A 13,352-nucleotide genomic window follows, 5' to 3' on the forward strand; every position below is an offset into this window, starting at 1 on the left:
CAAGCCCCGCAGCGTAAAAAGGGCGCCTCGTACACGATCGAGGACCTGGACGCGATAGAGCCGGCGCCGCTGCTCGACGTTGAAGAGGGCGCGACGTCTTCGGGGATGAAATGCAGCTGCTTGGAGCCGCTGCGGAAGCACCGGAGCGTCGAGACGCGATGGGCGAACAGTTTCCTGTCGCCCGAGGAGCCGCGATGGGAGTTCAGGGGGCGGGGAACGAGAGCCGGGAACGCGGACTTCCGGTGGGAGCTTCACGCGTCGCAGACCGACGTCGACATCGCCAGGAGTTCAAGGTCAAAGTGCACTTGTCCGCGCGGCAGCTTCGCCTCGGACGCAAACAGGCGGCCGGCCGAGCGCGGCGACCTGCGGAAGCATCACAGCGCCGAGACCGACAAGTGGACGCTTCACCCCGACGCCGCGGCGCCCCGTCACCACCTCCGCAAGCACAACAGCGACGACACCCGCATGGCCCGCGACGCGAGGTGGACCCTCCAGGTACCCGAGGTCTTTCCGAACCCCGGGAAGACCCGATGCACCTGCTCGAAGGCCAAGCGGCTCTCCCTGTCGCCGGCGAACGCCTCCCCCTCACCCGAGCACCACGAGCACTCGGCGTCCTGGGTCTATCACGCCCAGTCGTCTACCCCGGACGTCAAACCCTCGAAGAAACACGCGGAGACTACGACGACTGTCAAGGACGCCAAGAGTCCGGAGGTAAGAGCGAAGCCCGCCGGTCGCGAGCTGAGGAGGCAGACCAGGGTCGAGTCGCAGACTACCTCGAAGAGGTGGGACCTCAGGGAGCAGGCCGACGAGCCCGGGCCTGACGAGGGCTGCGGAAAGTTGGCGCTGCAGCAGTTCCGGTTCGCCGGTAAAACGCACCTCTCGTTGCCGCTCGAGAAGCGGGGGTCGAGCTGGCTCGAGGCTCGGAAGTCGCTGGGCGACGCGGCCGCGGTAAAGATCTGCAAGAACAAGCAGAAGACGCTCTCCCCGGAGCCGGTCGACGCGGCGAAGACCGGACGTCCGATATTTCCGGAAATCGCTATTACCGACGAGCCGGTTTCCGGCGTCCGCGCTGCCAAGGTGGAACCGAAGCTCCGCAGCCCGCACGACGAACGCCCCAAGGACAGCTGGTCCCCCTTCGGTCCCGTGACTCCGACCTCCTTTCCGCCCCCCATGCAGCCCTCGACGCAGCCGGAGGACGACGCCCGGTGGAAGTTCCTGAACCAGATATCCCCTTTTCCGATCTACCAGGGTGCATGGAAGGAGCATCCCTCCCCCAGTTTTCCCATCGATCCCTGCGCGTCGGTGCGACGCGCCAAGTCCGAGGAGGCGAAATCCCGCAGCCGGCAGCGGCCGCAGCTGATCCGCTGTAAGGCCCTGCTCGAGGTCCCGGCCGTTGAGCACCACGCGAAGAGGTCGCTCAGCGAGGAGGTGCCGAGGTACAGAATGCAAAACGAGACCGCGACGCGGGGACCGAACCGAGCGAGGAGCGAGGAGGGCCCGAAATACGGGGACCCTTGGTTCGCGAACAGCATCGTCGCCGAGTCGACGGAGATGTGCGAGTACGTGACTACCGTTTGATTGCGAATCTATGACGACGAGTGTAAGACGGATAATTACGGGAGAAAGGTAAATTCGCAATTAACCGGCAAGGCCTACCTATACCTATACATATATACACATATTACGCATAGCGAGAAACGTGTAACGTTATACCCGATATGTTATAACCAAATTATACAATATTGTATACATTGAGTTGTAGGTGATTGTAGATGCGGGCAGTTCTCACTGCATCTCTCGATACGCAACCGATGCGCGTGTCACATACGTGATATTATATACCTACGTGCGAATTGTCGTAACTCTATGTCGCGTCAAATGCGCAAACGTCAGAAACTTGAACACGCACCGTGCTCCCGATTTTCGTTACGATATTATTACGATATATGCGGTGAAATGGTCGTATGACATACGACTCAACGGCGAATCCCCGACGACCTGTAATATCGCGTTAGAACGAATATTTTCAGGCTGCGGTGCTTGCCTTCGTATCTCTGTAATTCTTTACCGCGCACGCGGTAAATTCATCGACGCGTATCATAGGTATATATAATCCACGTCGCCGGTTGGTCCTGCATAGATCGCGGTTTGCGGGCGATATTTATGTAATGTATAATAAACAAGGTCTGGTGACGAGTAGTTCGTAATAAATATAAAAAAAAAAAAAAACAAAGAAATAAATAAACATAATGATGATAATATTGATATAACGACAAGTTGTAGCGCGTAAGTATAGATGTAACCCGTAAACTTGAAAGAGAGAAAGAGAAAAAGAGGATAGAAAAAAGAAATGAGAGCAGAGAAAAAAAAAAAAAAAAGAGAGGAAGAAGAAAATAACGTTCAACCAAAAATTTAATAAACTATATAAGCGAGTGAGGTGAAAACGGAGGAGAAAAATTAATTAATTACTAGAAGACAACTATTTGTAAGTAAAAAAAATGACAATGATGCTCACGAACCAGTGAAACAATCCAACTGCGTTGAGAGAGAAATCAAGCAAATTATATACCCGCTGAACGTTGCCGAACAGCGGGCACTGCCCGGCTTTATTAAAGTGTAATTGGTACCCCCATATTGTTCGTTTTCGATTCGATGTACAAGAGTGTAAAAGAAACTATGAAAGTCCGAGCTTGCAGCGTGAACTGCGCGTTATACGCATACGCGGCGAAGCTGATGAAAGAAGTATTGTATGATTGGTGCAGATTCGATGCCGATTGAAGGCGGAGTCGTGATCGCTAACAATAAGTTCGGTTCTCGAATCAAACACGTGTTTCGTAAAGTTTAGTTGTTGGTGCCCCGAGGAGTTTGCGAGGTGGCCCAGTGCCGGCGCGTGCAATATTAATTAGTATAAATTTTAGCCAATTAAGTGGAAACGAGGGTATTCTTTGATACACCTAATTCCCATTCCGCGTTATCACGATTTGATATTATTCGTTGACTTTGGGTTGTTGTCGCATTACGCATGACGCCCAGCATGATGCATATATGCATATATTACTTACTTAACCTGAGTTGCGGTGTATTGTTATTTGTATTATTATTATTATCATTATCATTACCATTACCATTACCATTATCATTATCATCATCATCATCATTATCATTATTATTATTATTATTGTTCACCTTTCCGTACGAGAAACCACGTACTTACACATATACGCACGGTACACTCTTACATGCGATTCGGGCAAACCTCCGACGCGATATGAGTCCTGCCGTGTAACAACATTGTGTGTATATACCTGAAAATCGATGCGAGAATAGAGTATCGGATGAATGTTAATCTTCCCTTTCGATTTTCCGCTCCGCGAAGCGGATGCAAAATTTTGTTATTCATGTCTCTCTCCGTTTCGGATGTATTCATTATTTTAAGCACTTTAGTATTGTAAGATCTTGTCCAGTGTGATTTATTTATTTCAACGTTGATCTGTGATTGATATGTGTTTGTTATCTCGGCGTAAACTTTTTATAACCATTTTTTATTTCACGTTACATTGAGATCGTTCACTTTTATTTATCGACCCGCCCACGTCCTCGTCCCTCATTTTCCCTCTTCCCAGTGATCTGCCGGCAACTTGCAGCCTGTAACCTGAGATTGTGTTAAAAAATACCCCTCATGTCTACCGTGCCGTCGCGAATATATGATCGAGATGGTTGCACGATGTTCTCAAACTTTCGACTGCAATCTGTATCGAACGCGATTAAACGACTTCTTAGTGGTATAACATTTTTTCATATATTAATGATCGAATGATGAGAATGATGAATAAAAAAAAAAGGAAAAAAAAAAAAATTTCTAATACAAAGAGCAAATAATAAGAAAACAATCCACGTGTTCTTACCTTCTTGTTCAACACAAACAGAATATTCTATTTTTACGGTGTCAGGTTCATTTATCACATTGTACTTGTAATACCTACCTAACAACATATTACTTACCATAGTGAACCACGTGTTAAGTGTCGAGAAAAAGCGTAGGTATTATTATAGTATATACATAAATTGTACACGTGCGTGCATAACTTAATATTACGCTCTAATGTATACTTTTAATCAGGCTGAAGCATTCGGTCCTGAACGTCCAGTGACTACGGCGACTAATCGGAAATTAAAAATCCCGCTCCTGATCGACGCAAAAAATTTGTAAGTTTCTTGAACTCGCATCTTCGGGTCATCGAAACGGAAAGACGAAGGAAAATAACGAAATAAATAGAAAAGGATACGATCGTCGTCGAAAGTCCCTTGGGATCGGGATTTAGTCCGATTCCGTAGTCATTGCTTTCGAGCTTGGTGCAATTAGCCTGTGATTTATGATATTTTACACGTTACGTTGCGAGGTAACGTCGACAAATAAAAATGAAGGAAACTTTTTGAAAGAAGGCTAATCGCGAGATTGAGGGGATTGAACGATTTTCATCTTATGCGAGGTGTTATAAATACTTAATATTGTTTATAATAAGTCGAAGCCACGTAAATGCTATATACAGTACAGTATATCCGTGCTGCCTGTAGCATAACAGATTCAGCTCAAGCCAAAATAGTTAATTATACATTAATTAATTAATACTCAAATACCAAACATATATTGTATTGTAAAACATACTCCTGTATAAATCATTTGCAATTGAAAAAAAAAAAAAAAAAAACGATGATTTAGAATTTTAAATATTCAATTAGCTAATTCATCCGAGGATAATGAATTAATTAATTAATTAATTGGCAGAATGACAATTAAACTTTAGATGATAGAACTACTAAGTATTACCTATATACAAATAATAGGAATGTCTTTAAATTTATCCGTTATTCTCATTATTATTGTTAATTTGCTTCTTATATATATATTATTATGGTGAAGCTCGTATCTAGTCTGAATTTTTTAGTATTTTTTATTTTACGAAAAAACAGAACGAAAAACAAAAAATGCTGATAGCAAAATAATATTCTACGCATATTATAAGTAAAGTATAATAATTTGTGATCTGAACTTAAATGAACCTAAATGGTGTGGCGCGTTGCAGGAATTTTTATCCTGTGTAGTGTGATGCATTATTACCTGTACAACAATCCAATATACAACCCGTAACATGAGAGGTCAATGTTGATTTGTTTAAAAATAAATGTAAGTTTGAAAATTCACCCCCGGCCATTTTTGATCCATCGTAATAAAAATGACGTGAAATATTCATTTTACGAAATCAATGCGCCTTGTGCTCACAGTTTTCTCCCGCATTGTCCGAATTAAGTCAAAGTTCGCGATCATGTAAATGAGTCGGTAATACAGGGCTCTGCCATTACTTTCGCGTTCTCGGCTTTCTCTCGCCAGCTTTGGAATAATACGCCCAACGCTACGGACGACGGCAATTCCGTAAACACCGACCACCGTTGTGCGCACTCGCTACGCGCAGCTCGCTTTCACCGTTCGAAAATTGCTCGCAATTATCGATACTCGCGCGGCTTCAGCCGCGTTCGAGCAGCGAAAGGAGAGCGACGTGCTTGGTGTTCTGGGACTGTAGTCGTATTGTTCGGACTGTGAAGAATAATTTGATCAGGTATGTTCCTGACAAATTAAATACCCCTGTAATGTTTGGAAAAGAAATGGTGAAAATCGGCTCAGGAAGTGACGACACAATTATATTCCTCGACTTAACGTATAACATATTCTAAAACGAGAAAACACATCGTCGTGGTGCGCAGTATTTGCAGTTTCCGCCGTTGCGCATGTGCAGTAGATCAATGTGGCGGCTTGAAAGTATTTCAAGCGACGCAGAAGCCCTTTTGCCTATCTACTAGTATACGTAACCAATTGACGTGAAAAGGAATTTTTCGGATGCTGATCACAACTTTTCACGTCGTCAACTTGCAATTGACATGTTTCCGTGTGAAATGCATTAAAGATATTGCATTAAAGATATTGCAATGATATTGTGTTTTATTATCCGAATTTAATACATATATAGTACGTTGGATGTCGTAACGTCATTTATTGTACGACTTGTGAAGAAGTTTATGAACTACTAGGCACGCAATGCCTCTGCACATTTTATTTACTCCGTTGTGTCTTAGGAATTATCAGCTGTGCATGTTTCCAATTGTGATGATAAATCGTCACAGATATCTATAAGATCGTCCGCCGCGTCCATCGCAGCCGTAAAGCTGCTGGCAGTATTCCCCGTAATGTTAGTACCCACCTGCGCAAAAACATCGTTTTCGACCGGCGTACATGATATGTTAGAAACGAAACCACATACACCACATTCACCACCTAAAAGACAGATCATTGACATCCGCTCACCAAACCGTGTAGAGCCCACTTTCACCTCATACAGAATAGTGTCATACAAATCGTCAAAACTGCCACCCGCCACACGTATTGCCTTTCGAATAAACAAACTTAATAACAATTGTTCACCAGCTACATACGGATATTGCATAAGTTTTCAAAATTTTTTACATTATGTACTTGCAATATTTCTCTCATTGCATAATGAAATATTTTTACAACGTCGTAATATCGCGTTTCTCTGTTAGCAGTACTCTGTATCTACATTGTAGGTGGAAAGTAATTTTTTTCACTGATCCAGTGCTTCAATAGTAATTATTCCAAGAAGATCAATAATGAAACAAGTGCTACTCCCCTAGCTTGCTGAACGATTGAGCCATTCAAGTAAGAGAACGCGGAAAATATGTTTCGGAAATTTTTCTTTCATATGAGTAGTGCAGAAAAATTTGATTGTACTCACCGCAGCCATACACGCATTGGTACTGCATGAGAGCGCGGTTTGTGTCATTTCCTGCATGGTTTCGAAGAAAGTAGTGAAGTAGGTTACTGCAGTGTTGAAATCAGTTGTGGTAGAATTTGCGTAGCTGATACAGCAGTCGGTTGCAGCCGTCGAGGTGTCATTTGCAGAGTATGATTCAATTACGTCCAAACCATTAATATACGCAGCCGTCTGAAGACAAAATAAATAATTCCATTCGTGCCTCAGTTATTCCCAGGATCACAATCGTTGAGATCTAACGCAGTTTTCGCAGAGTTGAAATAAGATTATAAGGAAAGACTCATTGTCAGATTACACGAAGCACGCAGAGGGTCAACGACATTTTATTTTGCAGGTACCTACCGCAAGTTCTGTATTTATAGCCCTAATAAGTATAAATGTTACTGTAAAGTCGAGTCAAGTCATGATTATTCTTATCGTGTCGACGAGAATTTTCCCTTGAAAGAAGTCAAGTTTTTTTGTTTTTAATTCTATAAATTTCATGGAATCGTACTAATGATTTCCAGACCCTGACAGAAGTGGTTTTTTCAATCCTTAAAAGTTTTTTAATTTTGCCGTCAGGTTATTTCGCAATTTTTTTAGAGTTTTCAGAACGTCTCGAAAAATCTGGAACAATCAATTAAGTCATAAGGATTATATTAAATAGTAAATAACTTTCAAGGAAACGAAGAAACCATTACCAGCAAGGTCTTGCAATTCTCTTCTATTTATGTAAAACTAGCAGCCCATTGAAACTACACCCGCGAATATTTTAAAATGCTTCTTGTGGCAAAAACATTAGACATAGCTGTATGTTTTCGTGGACTTTATTGTAAAGCTCACCGAGACCTCGGAAAATGTTGAACATAACTTTCATCTATTCGTAAGAGTTTAGACAGCGTTCGCATAAGTGTGTGATCACGTTCCGACTTGACTTACACATATCGTTATATCTCCAAAACTATTGGTCTGGTAGTAACATAAAAAAAAAAAAAAAAAAATTTATCCCTGAAAAGACAGAATACTTTATTTTTACTTATGACTCGATGAATCAAATGCAATTTTTATGACGATCCCACAATCGAAGCTGCAATGTGTACCGTACGCATATGACTGGTAAATTTTTTAAGCTATATAAGGTTTCTATCGTGGCTTCTGCACGAAATTTCATTACTTAAATTTAATTCATAAAATCCTAAGTAACAAAAAATATTTTTTTCTTTTTAGAGCAAAAAAATATAAATTTTTTTTTCAACCATCATATTTAATAATTTTTAGATTCTTTTTTTTTGTCTGGATATATCAACAGGCATTCCATTGACTATTTACTGCCAGTACAAATCAACCAAATCGATATATAATCATAAACAACAATAAACGGCGAAAAGTTATGGCGGGATGAAAATTCAAATTTTCCAGAACTAGCTATTAATGGAACACTATCATTTTCACAATTTCATGGGACCACTAGCGGAGTAAGACAACAAATTCGTCTTCGAAATCGGTCGAAAATACAACCTATAAGACTAGCCAGATGTCGTATCTATGTGTAGAAAACAAAACAATCGAAATCGGTTCGTTAGTTCTAAATTTATAAGCTAACACACGGACGAATGTACAGATGGCCGCTGATACATGGACAGATTATCTGTAATCTTTTTCCGATTTTCGTACGTCGCCCGGGAAAAGTCTTACATACACTTTAGGGAAAATAGTTAAATTTATGGTTTGACCTGGTGAAGCCATGAAATTTTATATCGACTCTGGGAAATAGATTTGCCATGTCATAACTTTAAGGTCTTCAGGACTTTTTGAGTTTCTGTTTTTTAATCTACCTGTTCAATCGCTGTGCTAGAGTGTCACTTACCATTTCCAAACAGTTCGCGTAAGCGTCATTAGTGAGGCTTGATGATGACGTGCTTACCACCTCAGCAAGAGCAGATGAAATAGTACTCGTGGTATCGGTTGCAGACTGAAAATCACAATCAACGATATTTGTAATCTGAAATCTTTCTAGGTTTCAAAAACGAAATAATCGCACTCAGATTACGAAATGCATACTCCTTCGATCGGCATCAGTTGAAACCGAAATTTATCGTTTCTTCATTTCTCAAAGTGTTTTAGTAACGTTCTCACGATACCATAATAATGAATTTTTGCTTTCTGATGTGTAAATATTGTGTGTGTTTTTTTTTCTCGCGACAGAAAATTTTTTACCAACAAATTCTTTCCTAGTATTTTTATTTTATCCGAATTCATGTGGGTTTTCTCAGTGGACTTTATCTTCAAAGTCTGAATGAATTTTCTGAGGCTGGATTGTAACCTGAGTACACGCCTACTCGACATTTAATTAATCGATTATCCCTATTGCAAAAAGCCAAGCTTTGTGTTTATTCGGCTAATTTGACCTATTTCATAGTTACTGCAGTCCCACTTACCACGCTGTCAACATCCGACATAATTGAGGTATACATCGTAGTCAATGTCGTATTCGCTGATGTTGCAGTTGACGTCCCCGACTCCAACATACTGGACAGATCTGTGCCTTGGATACCCTGAGAATAGAATAACGGAGCTCAGACGAAGTTATCTTGGTGTTAAAATGGGACTAATGTGAATACTCGGATGATGCAAAGTACGCCAAAAGACAATGGATGTTTTTTTACACATCGAGATAAAGTTGTGAATTTATATTTAATTACGGTACAATCGTGCCAAGTCGTAATTGTTTGTTAACGTCTTGATAATAAGGATTGTTTGAAGGGACAGCATGTGAAATCGAGTGTTCAGTACTGATACTTCGCACCTTAATTTTGCTGGAGCTGAAATTTTTTATAAAAATTAACTGAATCGAATCGCTTAATCCCGTGCTACGAAGCTCGAGCGACAATATTTAATTTCGTTGGAAAATATTGCTCGTCTCAATACAGAAAAATACCGTTAAGTATCCTCCGCCCATTGCCAGCGGGGTGAATTGAAAAATCTCGGGACCAATATTATTATATTTTGATAGAAGTTTGTGACCACGATACATGTACAGTAATGAAGGTCCTCGACGCGAAGGTCAAATTGTTTTTTGTCGGTGACGTTTCGATTCGAGCTTCGTCGGCCATCTTCAGACAACAAAACTTTGAACCCCATTTTATATTGCGTAAATGGCAACATAGCAAAGAAATTCATTAGTTTATGCTCTGTTAATTTTATCCACGTGTTCTCTCAATTTAAAACGATGTATAATCGTTTACAAGTGAAACAGTAAATTCCATTATACTGAAAGTTATTATAATAATCCCTAGAGAGAACGGGAATCAGTTGAACGGTACATCGGATGACTTCACAGCAAAAAACCACAAGTCCGTAATACATTTTGATATTTTGATACATGTTAAAAATTGAATGTAAATAAACAAAGTATCAGTACTGCAAAGAATACGGCAATGTTTAGTAACGAAAGAAACGTTTCTCGCATTTTCCGTGAAAAATAACTGGCATTAATACTACATTGATTTCCAAGTAAGTGTTAATAATTCATTTTGCATAGTTTCATAGTTCTTCTTTATCCAAATCAAGGTTCATCGTTAACATTATTTTATTTTACTCACCGTAACAGCGACCAGGAGGCACAAAGCAATTGCGAATTTTGCCATCTTGAACGATTTGGATTGAGTAGAATAGTTGGTAGTTGAATTGAAACAAAGTTGTGATACGATATGCCGAAATTCGCGCTCCTTATATACCTACGCAATGAAACCAGCGTAATCGTGTGCAAATTAAACACTTGTGTAAACCCCGGAATAGGAGGATGAACAGCGAGTAAGTATAGTTCCTCGTCGGGAAAATTTTCCGCTTAATCGTCATGGGTCAAACTTTTCAGAAAGTATGGAGTGGTTAAAGCCACGACAGGAAGTTCTCTAAACTGCACTAAAGATGTAAAAAATTGACTGCTCATTTTTTGGGAATGAGTAATCTTTCACAAGGCTCACCAGATATTTGGCCTAGGAAACGATTCAATTCTAGAAGAATAATGGAACCTGTTCAGTATAAAATTCTGTGATTTAGGAATATCGGAGGTATCTCAGAAAAAAAATCGAGATGTACAGAGTATTTCAACACAGGTAACTAATTTCTTAAGTCTTATTGCACTTTTCTTTTCTAGGTCGATCACATTAGTCTACTTTGTTGTTTTGACTTTTCATTTTTCAGCTCTGCAATAACTATCAACTTTCTTAAGATTCCTGTTTTGATCGGTATCAATCCATTTTGGATTTCCCATGACTCGTATGGAAATTCCCAGCTTTGTTTCAGCCATTTTAGATCATATTGTATCTAAGCCTGTGCGAATCTTGGAAAAGTAGAAGACCACCAAAATTCATTTACCTTCTCGACATTTCGCAAAATAAACTCGTGTACGCCATTTGTGTAGCAGTTGAATGTTTGCTTCGTTAGTATTATTTCTACATCGAGTTACGTCGTAGTGATAAATGAAGAAATTAAGATAAGGTTGATGCTCCAAATTACGACTGATCGTCAGATGGTGCAAGATAATAGTAATGAATTAATGATTCTGATGCATTTCTTTTCCGCGAAAAGTAGAGAAATATATTGCATTCCAGCAATTTATTTGACGAAGGTAACAAAAACTTTTATTTCCCATTTTTTAAAAAATATACATATATTTATTGGGCTAGAACGAAATTTTTCTTATCGATGTTAGTTATCGTAGTAGGCAATTTTACGTCTGTAACAGCGAGAGAAATTAGGTATCAAACCTGTTGAATCTAATTATAGGGTTCGCGTTTACAGATGCGTATAATTTTAACGTAGCCCCAACGCACGCGCTGATTCAGATCACTTGTCTAAATATAGCAGAAAATATTGGAGAATCGAAATCGCTATCGCTCTGTTCATCAAACAGGTATACTGCAAATATTTGCATGGTTTTGCTCACTTAATCGTATTATCATCATTTTACCAATCATATAATTATTCTATGTCTCGTAATCGAGTTACTGACATTGAGTTCAATCGACCCCACTGAAGTATCAACGTGCTATTATTCTACCATCTGTTTTTTCCTTTACTTCGAACATTATCTTTCTGTTCCTGATCACAAAACTTGGATTTCTAGCATTTATACTTTTTCCACAGCGAAAACTTACACATTTATTGGAGACGCTGTAGAATATGTATCAACAGTTTCGTTGGATAATAGGATGGAAAATAATTTTTGCAGCGTTGAGCAAATCCGGACGTATATGTTGAACACGCGTCGACTTTGTGACGTTTTTGAAACCCTCGTGCATGTACAGTCAATCTGAATTTATAAATTCGAATAGATGTCTTGACACAACACATATGTGAAAGGTGATTGCAACAGATTGCACGAAGATCCTTGATACGTCATCGAATCAATAATGTAATTATATTCCATTCGTACGTCAGAATGTTTTCTTCCGCCCGACTTTTTATTTTTTGCACAGTTGTTGCAGGTGTTAAATAACTGGTGATTATCATTTCCTGTACACGAATGATCCAATACAAAATTACGAAATTCAAATACAGAAACTGAAAATTTTTAAGGTAAAACTCTTTTGAAAAATGTTGTTTTTGGAATAAATTTAAGCGTGATTCGTTGGTTGTTGGTTTTTTTTTTTACTTTTTTTTACAGCTGTCGTCGATTCGATCCGGTGCGCGTTTATACACGTGCCGTGTTTAAGAATTCAAATACGCAACGTGGCCTCGACAAGTGCACTAATCAAGCCACTTGTTTAAATATTGCAGAGAATATTTGAGAATCAGAATCGCTATCGCTCTGTTTATATAAAGAGTATGTATGTAATATTTTTGGCTAAATAAATAAATAGACACGTGTGCACGTGGTGACCTTCCCGATACACTTGTTACTATAAGTGTTGGTGTGTGTTTTTTTACCACTGTTAGCGCAGCTTCGTTACCGCGGCTAACATCATTTGGTTTCTTTCGCATTTCATTTAAGTGTCTTTCAATAATCTCTTCCGAGCACAGCTTGACTGCGATCTTGTGTGAGTGGACTCAATTTAATTTTATCTGTGAGAAAGAGAGTTTACAAGAATGTTGTTTTCACGATCCATGATCGAATAATATTATATCCATCGATTTTTTTTCCGTTCTAGCTTCATGCGGAAGAATTTTTATTTTCCTTTTAAAGGTTTGGACAATTTTTTCCGCCGCTCCATTCAATGATCAGTGTGATTCCCATGTTTGTTTAATTCATTCATTTTAATTCAAATTTTTTGAATCCTGGCTTAACTTAGCGAGAAAAGCTTAACCATGCTTCAGTAAGATGAAAAAAAGAAAATTGAACATTAATTCGAAATTTCTTCATGCGGTCCATTTTGCATCGGGTTTTCGAAAAAATGAATACTTACGGTCCCCAGTAAATGTCAATGACAGGGAACCGTTTATATGTGAGAAATTAGTAAATATTCGTATTCTATAGATTCTACCAGACATATTTTCTCACGGCGTCCATTTCGAAGATATGCCTTC

General features: G+C 39.9%; 1 protein-coding gene and 1 long non-coding RNA gene across 2 annotated transcripts; one reads left to right on the top strand and one right to left on the bottom strand.

The window, feature by feature from the left end:
- Positions 1-5,535: 5,535 nt before the first annotated feature.
- On the top strand, positions 5,536-11,549 carry LOC124292625. The gene is made up of 3 exons (XR_006902504.1): positions 5,536-5,615; positions 9,244-10,637; positions 10,699-11,549. It is a non-coding gene; the product is annotated as an uncharacterized LOC124292625 (long non-coding RNA).
- LOC107223313 (serine-rich adhesin for platelets) lies at positions 5,978-10,540 on the bottom strand. Its single transcript, XM_015662961.2, has 5 exons — positions 10,427-10,540; positions 9,263-9,379; positions 8,692-8,796; positions 6,807-7,016; positions 5,978-6,254 (listed from the first exon to the last, which is right to left on the bottom strand). Exons 1-5 carry the CDS (start codon positions 10,469-10,471, stop codon positions 6,126-6,128), a joined length of 606 nt encoding a protein of 201 aa, XP_015518447.2. The 5' UTR covers positions 10,472-10,540; the 3' UTR covers positions 5,978-6,125.
- Positions 11,550-13,352: the final 1,803 nt, after the last annotated feature.

This window comes from Neodiprion lecontei, chromosome 1 (assembly GCF_021901455.1).
Source record: "Neodiprion lecontei isolate iyNeoLeco1 chromosome 1, iyNeoLeco1.1, whole genome shotgun sequence".
NCBI lineage: Eukaryota > Metazoa > Arthropoda > Insecta > Hymenoptera > Diprionidae > Neodiprion > Neodiprion lecontei.